The sequence below is a fragment of the Danio rerio genome, chromosome 23 (genome assembly GCF_052040795.2).
Source record: "Danio rerio strain M-AB ecotype USA chromosome 23, GRCz13ab, whole genome shotgun sequence".
In the NCBI taxonomy this organism is placed as follows: domain Eukaryota; kingdom Metazoa; phylum Chordata; class Actinopteri; order Cypriniformes; family Danionidae; genus Danio; species Danio rerio.
The window spans coordinates 27119843-27136318 of record NC_141043.1 but is presented as its reverse complement, the minus strand read 5'-3'; the positions used below and the strand labels follow the sequence as shown (position 1 = coordinate 27136318).

At 32.3% G+C, this 16476-nt stretch overlaps 1 protein-coding gene and 1 non-coding gene across 11 annotated transcripts in view; one reads left to right on the top strand and one right to left on the bottom strand.

The window, feature by feature from the left end:
- The first annotated feature begins 4 nt into the window (after nucleotides 1-4).
- LOC147831300 (uncharacterized) overlaps nucleotides 5-16476 on the top strand; it is a 44635-nt gene continuing 28163 nt past the window's right edge. For both annotated transcript variants that reach the window (XR_015523594.1, XR_015523591.1), the window contains exons 1-2: nucleotides 5-258; nucleotides 380-485. This is a non-coding gene — a transcript (uncharacterized LOC147831300). The remainder of the gene's footprint in view (nucleotides 259-379; nucleotides 486-16476) is intronic.
- ttll10 (tubulin tyrosine ligase-like family, member 10) overlaps nucleotides 2448-16476 on the bottom strand; it is a 72120-nt gene continuing 58091 nt past the window's right edge. For 3 of the 9 annotated variants that reach the window (XR_015523583.1, XR_015523585.1, XR_015523584.1), the window contains exons 2-12: nucleotides 15120-15381; nucleotides 13735-13834; nucleotides 13384-13502; nucleotides 13186-13306; nucleotides 12230-12306; nucleotides 11502-11697; nucleotides 9517-9698; nucleotides 9296-9436; nucleotides 7066-7182; nucleotides 3396-3489; nucleotides 2448-3167 (exon numbers count right to left, since the gene is read on the bottom strand). Coding sequence is in view for 3 of the 9 variants with exons in the window: in XM_087307133.1 (XP_087163259.1) it covers nucleotides 2539-3167; nucleotides 3396-3489; nucleotides 7066-7182; nucleotides 9296-9436; nucleotides 9527-9698; nucleotides 11502-11697; nucleotides 12230-12306; nucleotides 13186-13306; nucleotides 13384-13502; nucleotides 13735-13834; nucleotides 15120-15381 (2028 nt within the window). In the remaining 6 variants the exon portion in view is untranslated. The remainder of the gene's footprint in view (nucleotides 3168-3395; nucleotides 3490-7065; nucleotides 7183-9295; nucleotides 9437-9516; nucleotides 9699-11501; nucleotides 11698-12229; nucleotides 12307-13185; nucleotides 13307-13383; nucleotides 13503-13734; nucleotides 13835-15119; nucleotides 15382-16476) is intronic. The other 6 variants (XM_087307133.1, XM_087307135.1, XM_087307134.1 and 3 more) reach the window with 2 other exon arrangements.

Below are 16476 nucleotides of genomic sequence, written 5' to 3'. Positions count from 1 at the left end.
ATGAGCAGAATGCAGTAAATGAAGTTGGACAGACACAGAGCGCATTAATGAGGAGCAAGTGCTACATGAAACTATCAAGCACAAATGCTGCTCTATTTCCTCCTGCTGGTTTGAATGGTGACGCAGCAGCGGGCAACACAACTTCCTCAGTTTGCAAGTGAGCTTGAAATGTTTGTTTCGACTTTGATTTTGCACAAAGAGGGACGCAAGCAGCATCAGTAAAGCAAATCCCACCTAAGATGATTACACCTCAGAAAGGTAAGCAAAAAAAAGTAGTCACAACAATGAAACCACAGCTGAGACCTGTGTTTATTGGCGGTGAGGAGCACGTTAGCATGTTAGAGGTCTAATCTGGTGTTTGTTTTGTCGCTTGTGCCAGAGACTGAGGAAGAGGGAGGATCTACAACGCCACAGACACAAAGCTGAGTGGGTGTCTGAACTGAAGTCAAGAGAATTTTCAAAGCACTTCAAACGTCATTGAAAAAGTTTGTGAGAGTTTGTTTAAAAAAAATTGTGAAGAGCGGAAATATCATGCTTTATTTTTTATGCTGTGGTGAAGGCATAACCTCACACAAACCAAAACACTTTTTAACAAGTTACTTTTCTATATATGGGCCAAAGATAAAAGAGTCTTCTTACCATCTAAACAATTAAAGTGTACAGCAGATATCTTTTACATTACATATTTTAGAATACACACACTATAATGCCATTCTAGATAACACTATTTATTTACCAAAAAATATATTGACATTAAAAATTACAGTGTATTAAGGATCACATAAGGATCAGGAGTTTCATACAATTCCTTCATGTTGTCCCAACACAAAACAATAAGTTGACTTAATTTTTTTACAATTTTAAATGGACTGAACAGATAACATTAAGTTGTCCCAAAAGAGTCTGAAATGTGTTGATTCAGCTCCTTTTAAATACGTAGTTTGAACAAGCAGCAAAACCTTTTTTGAGTGAAGATTTAACAAGACATTTTAAATTGCTTTAAATATGATAAAATGTAGCATGCTTCACATAACAATCACTTATTCTTTTTAAAGTGCTCCATTATGGATTATGAAAGGTACATATTTAAATTGTTCAAGTCCCCAAGAACAGGTCAACATGCATGTTAAAAAAAAAAAAACTTTTTTTTAACCTTTTTAGCTAAATAACTTCCAAACGAGTCACTGAAAAAAAACATTTTTTTTTTTCAAACTCCTTCTTTGCCAATTTGCTGTGATTAGTCTGATGAGCCAGTCTGTTGTGATTGGTCTAATGGTCATTTTGGTAAACAAACATCCATCACTGTTACTGGATTACGGCTTTTCAAATGTTGAATATATAGTTTATGAACAGACAACATGGCTTTATTCTAGCCTTATTAAAACATGCTGTCTGCTGTGAACTGCTGCCATGAAGTTTTTCTACAGGAAATTGTTAACACTGAAGATTTGGGCTTTACTCATGTGGTATTGGTGTAAAAAGGTACTTTTCACAGCCTAGTCCAACATAAAAATATAAATAGGATTTTCCCTCAGAGTGCAAAGCACAGAAACTTCTCGGCATGATATTGTCTAGAACATCAACATAAAACAGGTCGGAAGACATTTTGAAAATGTCTCATTTTAATGACTCTGTGTTGACTTTTAATTTAATAGGCAATAACTTTATACATTGTGCTCTTTCAGAGTTAAAACTTTGAATGTTTTCATTCACTTAGAGCTGTGATAAACAGTAGGAAAGGTCATTTTTGATAAACCATATGGGTCAGAAAAGTACAATTATGCAAGTTTAATTAATTTTAATAAAATTTGTAACATCTGAATTAATCTTTATTTTTTTTAATATTTCAACTTCAGTTAACTGTAAATTATGTATTTATTAATTAAACCAAAACATGAGTTTTCCTAAAATTGTTGTGTACATGTGGTCTTTAGAACTTCTAATTCCAAAGCATGTATGTAACAAATACATATAAATATACTGAAATATACAGTATAGAGTTGAAGTCAAAATTATTACATTCCTGTGACTTTTTTTAATTGAATAAAAAATAAGTACTTCAATTGTAATTGTTAACACATTTTTAAACATAATAGTATTATTAAATAATTTCTAATAAATAATTTATTTTGTCTTTGCCATGTTGACAGTACGTAACTTTTTTGTAGTTAATCTACAAGGTACTAATCTTTTTAGGTACTGGTGGCAATTTAAAGGCTTAACTTTATCAGGTTAACTATGTTAGGTTAATTAGGCAAGTCATTGGACAACAGTGGTTTGATCTGTAGCCAAATGAAATAAAGAAATCTTAAGGGGGCTAATAATATAGACTTGGGAAATATTTGAAAAAAGTATCAACATTTCCATAGGAGGCTAGTTTTCCTAATGACATGATACTTCTGGTGACGATAAAAAAACTCAAGAAAAAAAAAACAGAAGCAAATTGCTATTCTTCCAAGAATGAACTATTTTTATTTTATTAATTTTAGCACAGTTGTCATCCATCCTCTTCCTGTTCCTTTTCTTTTGGCTTTTTCTTCATGTCCCTGCAGTGTGAAAGAAGCCTGGCTCAGTCAAATGAATCTTGGTCATCTTTAGGTTGCAGCTCAAATGCTCCATGTTGTCAGTCTGTCGACCCTGAGCTCCTGCTTTCAGTGAAGAGTTTGGGCCTTTATTTAGGGCTAGTGTTACACTTTTACACGGCTGTGGAAGAACACTTACATTGGATATGCACTTGCTGAGCTGCAGTTCCACACGGACTGGTTTGGATTGCTTCATTTCTTGAAACTTTAAAAGAGGTTTCTGGAATACAACTGCTGTAGCAGATTGTTGTTTTATTGGTAAGTCCACAGGCTGCTGTAGAAGTGGACTAGTATTGGACACAGAGGAAGAGAGGATGCTGGTGTATGGGACAGAACATTTGGTTTGCGTTTCAGAGCTCTTGCTGCCTCTATTGGTTGATTTCCCTTTTTGTGTTGCTAAGGCAGAGTTTTTGTGGGTGGAGGTGCTTTTTGGGTAAAGGGTTGAGAAGGGCATGGCGGTTTTCTGTTTTTGTTTGGTTAATGTCATAGTCTCACTACTGTACAGCAACAGAAAGTCTTTTTGACTGCGTAAAGGTAGCAGGTTCAGTCCACAGCAAGACTTATTGAAGATTTCCAATGAAAGGTCTGAAATGAAAGGATGTGACATCTACATCAAGTGTTGTCACACCTCCTTTTAACATGTACGGTTGTGACAAATATGTTTTCACACCTTTCACACAATTGCATTATTCTTAGTAGCTGAAACATTAAGTTTATTTAAAACAACATTTCAAACTGCTGCGGATGCATTTAAACATATGTTCAACAAATGTTGTGCATTTAGAGCTGTTATTTATACAACAAAGAACTCACCCAGAGTTTCAGTGACCGTCTGTGGTATCACATCTTTTAATACTTCACAGTTAGTATGCAGGGCTGGGTTACAATTCATCTCTAGCAACCAAACCTGCACAAAACAAGCACATCACAGTCAAATGACTTCTCAGATTACTAAGATAAAAGGAACACTTTTCACATATGCAAACTTGAAGAGACCAGAATAAAAGCCTTTTGGAGTTATATTCTGAATGTCATAATCTTATCGAGTATATTTGAAGATTTGGTCCCTTTATAGACCTTTTTCTTGGAACGCAAAATTACCCATTATGCTTTGCGTGTATGCGCAAGGAGAATGCGAAAAACTTCCGTTCGGCAGCTGTTGCGTGTAAACAGTCACATTTGGACAGCTTTGAAACGATAGTTTTAATCTATTTTACCTGCTTTTAGCCTCTTTGAACTAATACTGTTGTACATCAGCACCATTTCCTGGACTGATTATTTAAAGAAATGCGATCTAATAGGATGGAAAACAGCTGCTGTGAAACGTTTTCCCCTCGTTGTCAGACGGCATCTTCTGCAGTTTAAATGAAGCCTTGTCATCGCTAAAGTCAACATTTTCTCTTTATTTTCTCTTTATTTCAAATATATAAACAGCCAAAAATACATGTGAATACAACACACGAAATAAAACACAAACGGCTCGCGATTAGAATGAACAGCAAATCAGCCAGCAGAGAATCAATAACAGACTTTTATTGGTCATTTTTGTAAATTGCACGACTTTCATACCTGTTAAGTTTCATGCCAGTACTCTGGTTTGCTCTCTCTCTGTGTGTGCGTGTGTGTGTGTGTGTGTGTGTGTGTGTGTGTGTGTGTGTGTGTGTGTGTGTGTGTGTGTATACACTGTATTTCTGACGGCAGATACGTGAACTAGGAGAACGTTTTTCTCGTATTTCTGACGCGCTTGAACCACATGTGACAGATTATAACGGCTTTAACAGACACATTTCTGAGTTGTGTGTCACAAAAACACTCTGTTATCCATTAAAAACGTTACTGAAACCCATTTTCGGAGCGCAAATTACCAGTTGTACACGCTGTAAACGGTAGTTTTTAGCATTCTACCGGAAGACGCTGGTCGCTATGGCGCCCTCCATGCAGCAGCCATGAAAAAGGTCTATATTAAGTGGCCTTAACAGCTATGTACTAACATTTAAAGGTGATATATTAATTTTTTACTTTTGACTCAATACGAAGCTGGACTCTTTGCATTCAAAACATTATTTTAAATTTTAAATTAAATTTTAAATTTAACCAAAGTAAGTCATATAATTTTCATTAAGACCCTAAAAAAAATCATATTAGCCTGTGGAAAAAGGGTATCTGATGTGACCTTAGATTTAATCATTTGGTACGCTACACTGAACTTATTGTGTGCATCTAACTATATTTGTAATTTATTTCTGTCATCACACAGTTGACAATTCATTTACACCTTAACCCATCAAACCCACCCCATTACACCATAACTGCCAATAACTTGAGTCCATTTCTCATCTCAATAGCACCATAAGTGATTTGTAAAACAATATGAACACAGTAAGTATATTCATTGAATTTCCTTTTTGATGTACACTAGCGGTCAAAATTTAAAAATAAGCTTATCCTACTAAAACAAAGCGGCATTCATTTAATCAAAAAATACAGAACAGATTGTAAAATTGTGAAATGCTTTTGCACTATAAAATAACTGTTCAAAAGTAGTTTATAATTTAATTGAATAATTTATTCCAGTGATTTCAAAGGTAATTCTCTATAATTAAAATAATAAATAATAAGTCTAACATAAATTATTGTTGTTGTTGTTGTTGTTGTTATTATTATTAATATTATTATTAGTAGTAATAGTTAAAGCAAAAATGACTGGAGTAATCATTTTATTTGAAACTATATACAATAAGTAATAAATAAATATTTAATAAATAAGTATTAAACAAATTTTTTATTACATTTTACATTTAATAAAATGTTGATGAACAAAATAATTTTCTTAAAAAAAACATGAAAAAAATGAAAGAAACTGACCCCAAACGTAACTTAACATATAGATATAGTTAATGACACTCAATATAGTGGGACATATGTTCCCCCCTAATATTATATTCCATAGGTAAACACTGATTGAAATTATTAAACAATTAATTTTGTTTAAATTGAATTATTATTTTTTTAATATTATATGAATTTATAAAAGTATCAAGTTCTATGCACTGAAGTGAAGTTCATCATTAACTTTGGTTTATTTTATTATGTCATGCTTTGAACTGTGAAACTTGACAACATCAGTATGCATCTAAAACAGGTACATGTCATGCAGTGGCATTTATTAATTCAATAAATAGTCTATATTACATTGCATGAAAGAACTGCATAAAAATAAGATAACAAAGAGCTAAATGTCACCACAAAACCACCTATAAGGGTCAATGTTTTTTTTTTTTTTTTTTTGGAAATTGAGATTTATTCATCACCTGAAAGTGAATAAATGAGCTTTCCATTGATTTGTGGTTGATATATGGTAAATGATTGGGATATTTCATATTTTATATGATATATGCAATACTACAAATACAGCATTTTAATTTCCCAGAGTTGGGTTGCAAAAAAATGAATGATGAATGAACAGCAATCCAAAAAAATACACAACTTGACACCTGAGGGTTAAAAAATTTAAATACTGAGAAAATTGCATTTAAGGTTATTAAATTCTTTGACAAGTATCTCACTAATCAAAAATTACATTTTGAAATGTTTAACAGAAGGAAATTTGCAACATGTCCTAATGATCTTTAATTGATATTCTGATTTTTGCAATACAATAAAAAGTTCAATTTTGAAATATTTTTGAGCTATTCCCACAAATACACCCATGCATAAGATATTGACATTTTTACATACACCCTTACCTCCCTGAAGTAGCAACAAAAATCCCCAACTCTCTTAACAACTTTCAATTTACATTCTCCAGCACACTTTCAACAGCAGATGGCAGTCTTACTCTACTCAACCTGGTCGATTCATTTTACAGTAATTATGTATAATTATATCACCTAAACCACTACAAATACACACAGGGTGCAGTGATGACATTTTAAACCAGATTACATACTGACATTAAGTGTGCAAAGTACACATCTCAGCGCACATAAACTATCTCTAATGCAAGATTTTAATACGCCTTTATCACTTTACGTGATGATCATTATTCACATGGCGTGTAATATCTTCCGATTTAAATGTTGTTAGTTGTTATGTGTGAATCTGTAATGATCTGGTAACCTGGAAACCAAGATGTGTCTGGTCGAGGGAACGCATGTTTACGCTGGCAGAACACAAGGCTGCCAGGCAACTGCTAGGCGCGGATTGAATTTAGGATGCTCCGTAGGGGAACGACCAGCCTCTGAACATCACGTTTAAAGAGAAGAATCGTGCCAGCATTAGAAAACTGTACCGTAATTGTCTCGAAGATGCTAAGGAGATTACAGAAGAGATAAATACAGACTTTATGTTTATAATGCGTCTTACCACATTCAGTGGATAATTCGAAAACTAATCTCCTGGGTCAGATGAAATTAATCCTGTCAGGCTTCACACACACGCACACACACAGAGAACATACAAACATTGTTTTTTTTTGTCTCACCTTGAAATCCTCGTCAATCAAGAAGTCGCAGCCAATTAGGTCAAAGTAACCAAGTTTGCAGTCCAGCTTGGCTTTGACAGCTTGAAAGCAGTGCATGATAATATGTTGCATCCTTTTCTGCAGAAATACAAAACGTTTGGTTAAAACTACTGAAAACAGATAACAGAGTTCATATTCACCTGTATAAAACGAGTTTCAAGATGAAAAACTGTTCTAATTTAATATGTTTTTATTTGATGATTCAGTTTCATCTTTCTCGGTATATTTGATGAGCTTCCCTTTTAATATTTCATATGGTCCCAAAAACCGCTGTTGCCATGACAACAGTACATCTGCATGCTTTCAAGTAATTTGAATAAATCTACATGAGGCCATTACTTTAAAAAATACAGACACTTATGTGAAATTCATTGTCAGATTAACACTTTCAGTTCATTTTATTCGATGGGAGTTTATGTGAGTTATAAGAGAGGCTTTTATTTTATGAATGTTTTGTGTCAATATGGTTCTGCTTTTATAAAACAGTAACCACACAATATGAACACTTAAGGCAAATATATACTGTGTGTATTATTATATTTTTGGCATACAGTGCTCAACATAATTGAGTACACCATATGAAAATGAATATTTTTATCCATTTCTAAGTGAAAATAGGCAAGGTATTTTGGTGCATTTAAACAAAAAAGATTTATTGAACATATATATTTAATAAAATAACATTTTAGTCATTAAGAAATTAAAAGATAATATAATTAAATCCAAGAAAATTTTTGCAAAAAACCTGCACAATTTCAAATAATTTTTGCCTTTTTGTTTTGTATCTGTTGATCTTTCCTCTTTTTAAAATTTGCATTTATTATTTTTCAAAAACATAAATTTGGTTGTACTTGGCTTCAGTACTGACTATGCACAAATATAATATTGTAATGCTTCCTATTAAAAATATGAATTTAAAATATAGATTTGTCAGGGGTGTACTTATACATGAGCACTGTAGTTGTCAGCTTATGGATCAGGGTCAGGAAAATATTATATCTGATAAATAATTAACATATCTTCATTTATAATTTAGAAAAAAACAATAAAGGATATTAATTAGGGTCATAAGTAATCAGTGTATATGAAATTTTTCATTTACCATAATAATTAAATTATATTACATTTTATACAATTGAGGATCAGTGACGCAGTGGCGCAGAAGGTAGTGCTGTCGCCTCACAGCAAGAAGGTCACTGGTTCGAGCCTCGGCTGGGTCAGTTGGCGTTTCTGTGTGACACCTCCGGGTGCTCCGGTTTACCCCACAGTCCAAAGACATGCGGTATAGGTGAATTTGGTAGGCTAAATTATCCGTACTGTATGAGTGTGTGTGTGGATGTTTCCCAGAGATGGGTTGCGGCTGGAGGCACATCCACTGCGTAAAAACATGCTGGATAAGTTGGCAGTTAGACCCCAAATTAATAAAAGGTCTAAGCCAAAAAGAAAATTAATGAATGAATTGAGGATCTGAACATATGGAAAAAGCCATAATTTTTTTCTACATGCCCTGCCAAATTTAATTCTATTGGCCCGTCATAAAAAAAGAAAAAAAAGAAGAGGCAAATGAATAATGAACAATAAGTGAATAATAAACTAATTTAATTTTACAAGTCCCACCACAAAAAAAGAAGCAAGAAACAAATTCAAATATTATAAGGTAATAGTTTTACAGGTAAGTCTAGTTTTTGATTATAGTAACGCATTGAAAAAAGTTTCAAAGATGACTCCTTGGATTTACTAAATGTTTTAAGTAAAGTGGTTGCAAACAATTTATTTGGGCTGAATTTAAACAAACAAACTAAGTTGAACATTTCTAAATTTTATTTGTTTGTTTAAATTCAACACATTTACATTGTTTGCAACAATTTTGCAGACATTATTTTTTTCAGTGTATCATAAAATGAAAGGTCTTAAGATTAAAGGTAAATTAAGCAAAAATATCACCAGCACAGGGTACTCGCACTTGATTAAAAAATACTAAAGAATTAACAATCAGCTGAAATACATTAATACACCAAACATTTATCAAAATAAGGTGTTGATCAATGACAGATAAGTTTCATATAAAGTATCATAAATAAAGCATGATTGCTAAACCAACTGGCATTGTCCACTGACACTAATCGCTTAATAAATAAATCTATAAAAACATTTATTTAATCTTTGATGGGCAAGATATTATGCAACTCACTGTGAAAGGGCCCAATGCCCAATCTTTAGGGAGACCTTTTGGCAGCATGTATGTCTCATTGATGTAGGCATTGAAGTGCTCCATGGACCAAACGGTCTCCTCTTTTAGAAAGCTGTAGAGAGGATTTTTCTTCTGCATGTACTGAAACAAAGGAGAAACTTTAGTAACAGCAAGAATACAAGCAGTATGATTATTAATATTATTTAAGCTTCAAAACATACAAGATCGTACTTGATTGGTCAAGTGTGCTGTGATGTTGTCAGAGTTTGGGTCATAAGTGTTACATGTCAGTCGGATATAACCATGTCGAAAAAACACCATGTACGGCTGGGTGCAGGCAATCAGAAAATATGACCTCACATCAAATTTCCGGCCTTTTAGTAGCAAAGGGTTTTGGATGTACCTTAAAACAAACAAAAAAAAAAAATTATATTGATGAAATGTCTGTGTTATATTTTAAATGCAGTCCAATTATGTTTTAACATAAATATAAATCAAATTAAAATTATAGAATTTAAATTATTATTATTATAACGGTATTATTTCTGTTAATTGTCAGACAGCCAGACAGAATCTGTGAATGTTTTTTGCTATTTCAGCATAAAATTTTGTAAAACATACCTGCAGATTTATGCGGAATGACTTTAAAATATAGTAACTAAAAACTTACCACATACATTTATTTATTTATTTTTTGCATTTAAGGTTTATAAAAGTTTCTCTACTACTATTTCTACTAATTGACAGAAATTATTACTTTGCAAACTATATTGTAAATAAATCATACAAACTTTTTCATTTTTTCAATAATATTACTGACATTAATATTAAAAGTGAATAAATGAATATTTACACACATTTACATAAATAAATAAGCAAACTCAATTATAGGCAAAAAAAGGGATTTCTGTGCGCGTGCGGAATCCATGTGAACCTAGTTATTAGCTAAAATATGTTAATTTATTTTATTATTTTAATATTTTAGTTTTGTCTCCCAACAGTCATTCTACACTCTCAGAAAAAAAGGTACACGGTAGTACAAATAATGTTCCTTAAGGAACAGATTTGTAGAAGTAACTGTAAAAGTTGTATCTTATATGGTACAGAAAAGACCTCTTATGATACTGTTCTGCATATTTTATGGTACAAGTGAAATGAAGGTACACAACTGTTCTCATATGAAAGGTACAAAAGTGTTGGACAACTCCTTCTTTATTACAATAATTATGAAAATAAATATTACTGGAAGTGATTTCATGAATCATTTCCATATTAAAACATGAATCATCTTTTTGAAGCATATGTTTAAGGAATCTCATAAACATTAATTATTAAATTATATAATACAAAACAATGGGTAAAACAAAACTATAGGTATTGTAAACTAAACATTTAAGGCATTTTAAATAAATGTTTGGTAAGCATTTTGACACTGTTAAGCTACAAAGTGTCTTGTCACTGTAGTGGTACCTTCATGGATCCGATTTGTACCTTTGATGAAGGTACAATAGTGTATCTGCAGGTTTTAAAAACCAAAGGTACATTTTGGTTTCCCATGATACAAATCATGTCATTAAAGATGCTAAAACTGCAATGGTACAAATTTGTTTCTTTGTCTTAAGGTACAAATCTGTTCCATAAAAAGGTACTGCCCCAGTGACAAGGGTTTTTACCTTCTTTGGAACAACATTGTAACATTTTTTCTGATTGTGTACATTTCAGCTTACGGTATTAACCCTTTCTTTCATAAGTCTACTAATAATCTAACAATAATCAAACAGAAACAAATATGTCATTGCTAGAGAGATGACTGTTGAATGAATGAATGAATGAATGAATGAATGAATGAATGAATGAATGAATGAGTTAGTGAGTGAGCAAACGAAAGAACAAAATATCAAATGTGTTAGACATTCTTAACTGGATGGATTAAAAAAACTCTCAGTCTTAGCCCATCGTAGACTCTTCAGCCTGACTTTGACTTTCAGCTACTAAAAGCAGGGTACAAGTTATGTGTATTCCAGCCTTTCCTCTGTATTTCTCAGTATTTTGTAATGTTGGCAGATTTTAGAGTGAAAAGATTTGAATAAAGACATCAAGCTCTTTTTAGCTGATGTCTGTGGTGTTAGTCATGAATTCAGAAGAATAAAAGGACCATGAAACTGCAACTCACAGTATGATCACATTTAATTAGAGCTTCACTCACCGCTGAACAATCCGAGCTTGTGGCGCATTGTAGGGTGACTTTCTGTTGGGCTTCCTGTTGGACTGCTGCTCTGTTGTGTACTGCAGTTTTTCTCTGTAAGCTGTGATGTCTTCTGGTCGCAGAAGAAAAATACCACGGCCCTGGTTTAGACCGGTTGGCTTGCAGATCCACATGCTGTATTTATCACTGCTTGATTCTAAAGACAACATCAATTTAACAATCATTAGTTAATGGTTTGGTACTGGGTTTATTTCTAGTCATGGGAAATTGTATATACACTACACTACACTACACTATAGTTTGGGAGCAGTACCTAACTGATTGATTAATTGACACATTTACAACATTTATTAAAACCATCCATAATGTCACATATATAATATAACATAGATTAATTTTTGAGGGAAAAGTATGGAAAAATATAGAACAATATTATGCGACACCATAAAACAACAATCTGTTTTCAAAATTGATCATAAAATATGTTATTAACCACTACATCAGCATATCAGAATAGATAATGACAAAAAGCCAAAGGCTGGATGCTGAAAATCCATGATACATGACATAAGATAAATAAATTCTACTTTAAAACATTAAATATTTTTATCAAAACATTAAAATATCTTCCAGGCCCCAATGTCTTGTACAATATAAACATGGCATCTTTATTTACTCTATCCTGTTATAGCCATATATATGCAAATAATATATTAGACACACTATACCATTAAAAAATGCCTCTCTCTCATCTTTCATATCCATACGGAAAGTAATCGGGCAAAAATCTTCAAGCTTCATTCTCCTGCAATATGTAAACAAATATAGTAAAAAAAACAAAAAAATATATAAATAACATTTTTAAGTTGCTTTAACTTAATCAGGTTAATGAGGTTTCAGCTAAATGTTTTAAGTTATATAAAGTTTAACTTAATATTTTTAGCCAGTTTGATTAATATAAGTTAATTTGAAATTTTATTAGATTCAACTAAACATTTAAGGCTGTAAATTTCTAGAAATTCTAAATTATTGTTATTATATTATCATTAATCAGGGGCGGATTTAACCAATAAAGAAGGAAAGCAGCTGATTAGGGCCCCAGGAAATCTGAAAAATCAAATAAATACCTAGAAGTATAAATTATACCTTTAAATGATATATAACATTAAGCATTTTCTATCATATTTTGTATGACGTCTAAAAAATAAAAGTTAAATTTTTATTAATTCTGTGCAAATGTGTCTCCCAACCTTTCAACAGGCCGGCAGTCAATTTAGGTAAAGATTTAGTTTTAAAAACTTAATACATTTTTTAAAAATATTTAATTAAAATGTACTTAAAACTATTTAAAAAATAGTTTATATATTATTTTAGTCGTGAAGACATTTCAAGAAATCAAATCATTTAAAAAGTTTTATAAGATGCTTTACATGTTATTATTATTATTATTTTGCATTAGGACAAAATATAGACAAGGAAATTGAGCAATATAAGAAAAGAAAAAAAACAGCTAAATGGATCAAGTAAGGATTTTAAATTAAAGTACAAACTTTTGGGCCCCATCGCTGGAATTGCTTAGGGCCTCCAAATCACTAAATTCGCCCCGACTATAAATAAATACTTTGTAGTTAGAATATTTTTTGGGGAATATATATATTAATATATATATATATATTAGTTTAACCTGTTTCCATGTCCATAGTTGATCTTACTGCTGACTCTGTCGTATTCCCGCAGGCTGTTCAGAAGGCCTATCTTAGTGGTCAAGACCTTATTGTTTGGTATCTGGTAAAGCAACTGGTAACCTGTATAAAAATAAACAGACAAAAGTGAAGAAGGTTTTTTCATGACTGCTGTTTAGTTGACATATTGAAAAGATCACCTGCTCTGAAGCGGTAGTAGGTAGCAGGTGATTTAGTTTCACACCACTTGAGCTTGTAGTCCGTCCTGGTCTTGTCATAAATGCGCTGCCAGCCTCGACTCTCACAATATGAAACAACTCTAAATATCAGGTCAGACCAACATATCTTTGTCACGTTCCAAAGGTTTCAGAAATATTTGATGAATTCTCAAGAACAATACTAATTTCCTTTTATTTATTTTAGTGTTTGATTAATGTAAGCAGAGCTCAATAGAAGTAACAATTTAATATAAGTAACAACAAACAACAACAACGATAATAATCATATTCCCAATCAGCCAGTATGTAAGTAAAAAGGTTTGATTCACTCACATGGAGGCCCCATTTTTTCCACCAAAAAAGAAGAAGGGTCCAGGGCCCCGTGGCTCTTCAGGACGCTTGTCTATGTCCTTCTCAACAACTGAGATGCTCACTGAACATTTACAAACACAAAGACATTCGAATTAAGTACATTTCACTTTCTGTTTTTGGACTGGACATTAAGCAGAGACATGCAATGTAAACTGGAAGGAAATGTGCTAACGATGGCTGTGTCGATCAGAGTTGCACAAATGAAAGACATTTGATCCAACCAAGTGTTAATCAAAGTTAATCTCACCTCATCTTGCTGACCCATGAGAGCACGCCTGACTGGACTTAACCCGGTATCATGTTGTGTAGTTTGTTACCTGGCACCGAGTCAGTACAGTAACTGCTGATTAGTCATTTTACAATTACTGTAGCATTTTAGTTTTCAAAAATATCAATACTGTATAGGATTTGTATCTGATATTTTTATGCAAATTATTAAATAAAATTTGCATAACTTTTAATTTTATTATTTTTTATTTTTTATGTATTTATTATAAATTTCATCTGTATACAATAATAGTAATAGTTATAGAAGAAGCAATAATACACTGTAAAACCCAAAAAGTTAAGGTAACTCAAACCGTTTGAGGAAACTGATTGCAACAAACTATATGTTCAAAAACTAATCCGACTGAGTACTGCGAATGTAATTCATTTGAGTAAAAGAAGCAATTTGAGCACATAAAAACCCGTTAAATGAAGGGAACATAAAACCAACTGATCAGTGTAAAACCCAATAAGTTAAGGCAACTCAAATAAGGAAACCAATTGCAACAAACCATTTAAGTAAAAAAAAAAAAAACAATCTGAGTACTGTGAACTTACTCCATTTAAGTTGAAGTAATGAGGTATTTAATTAACTAATTACCTTCAACACTGAGTTCAAAACTCTTTTCATATGAGTAGAATTAACTTTCAGTATTTTTTTAATTTCATATTTATTATTTATTTTAAACATAAGATTACAAACTTAATAATTTACTTCTATAATAAGTATTATAATAGATAAAATATAATTAGAAATATAATACATCAAATATAAATAAGTAATACCTCTAACAATAAGAAGAATAACATTAGGTTATACTTGTGTTGAATTCAAGCTATTATAAGTTTTCTGTCTTTTCTCTGATGTGAAGTTTATGGCCTCATGGGGGCAGCCATGCTGAGATCAACCAAAGCCTCTCAACGGCATCCCTTTATTAGTGCACACTATTTACCCACTGAAAAAGTAAATCACAGCTAACCGCTGATAGTCCACTGCTATCTAAAATAATGAAAGTAATAAGCAAACTACAGTACACAATCAAAGAGTGTCTCCCCATCTATCATATTTTTTCACACACCTGGTAGTGTTCCATCTGTAGGTTTGACCCTTCTCCTCCTCCGGGTCTCCTTGTTCTTCTCCCTCTGGATTTCAGTTCCATGTTCATGTCGTATCTCCATGACCTGAAGCTCATCACTAAATAGGCTGCTCTTCTTCTTCTCATCTGACTGGCCCTGGTCGTCCATCGTCTGCTGTGTGCCCCGTCTGTGTCCTGTGTGCAGACAGGGCTCAACCCAGCTCTCAGATGACATCACGGTCACTCCCCTCCAACCAGTCCAAATCTATTGGAAAACAACATGGATTTAACTGCCCGATTGACCTCAGTGGTGCTAGTGACCCGAAAAAAAAACTTTAGATTTGCATGGCTACATTTTAACTTGGTATTTATTGTGGTCATTGAAAATAAATTAACCTTGAAAACACAGAAGCAAATTATTATTGGGTTTAGTCAAAGTCAAAGATTTTGCAGTGTAATAAAAAACTGTTCAACCATTAATTTCCCCCCAATAAAATATTGTATGTCATCAGGGAAATTATTATATGGGACATTTGACAAGAAACGTTCATTTTCACTTATATAAAACGTGACAGGTCCTGACTTAAGCTTGTCGTCCTAAAAAAAATCACACACACACACACACACAAACATAAAATCATACAATTCGACGATAGAATGCATCCTTGATCACTGTCAGCTTCTTCTCCATCAAATCACTTTCTAGACATAGACTTAATTGTGCATTGCACGCATTTTGTTAAATTTATTGCAAATGTGAAACTGACAGAAACGGACAGTTGTAAATTTATTTTTATCATATATTTTGTAGTATTTATTTGTAGAATTTATTTCTGATTTCATGTTTTTAAATTAATTGATTAATTGATAATTAATTATGAATGATAACAACTTTAACTTGCTATTTCTGAATATTTTTTTTTTAAATAACAGTTTTTAGCATAACAAAAATTTAAGTTGTAGGTTCAATTGGACTGAGGACAAGGTCACAGACAGGGTTTGTACATAAGTGTTTGAGAACCAAATTAATTACATATTCCGTTACAGAACAACTCACAGAAATCAATCACCAGTCTATTTCAGACATTTTTAAAATGTAATACTTTATATTCACTGTATTTATGTTTTTATTTCAGGTACAGATAATGTACATTTCTGGTAGAATGTTCCATGTATACATAATTGTAAATTATAATGTACATAACTGTATTAATTATGTTCATATGAACACATCCCTTCTTCAGAATAGTATCAAAACCTGATAGCATTCAACAAAACAAAAACAAAACACTTAAAAAAAACACTGAACAGTGAAATATGTATTTTATGTCTTCTTTACATTACAAAAAAACACTTTATG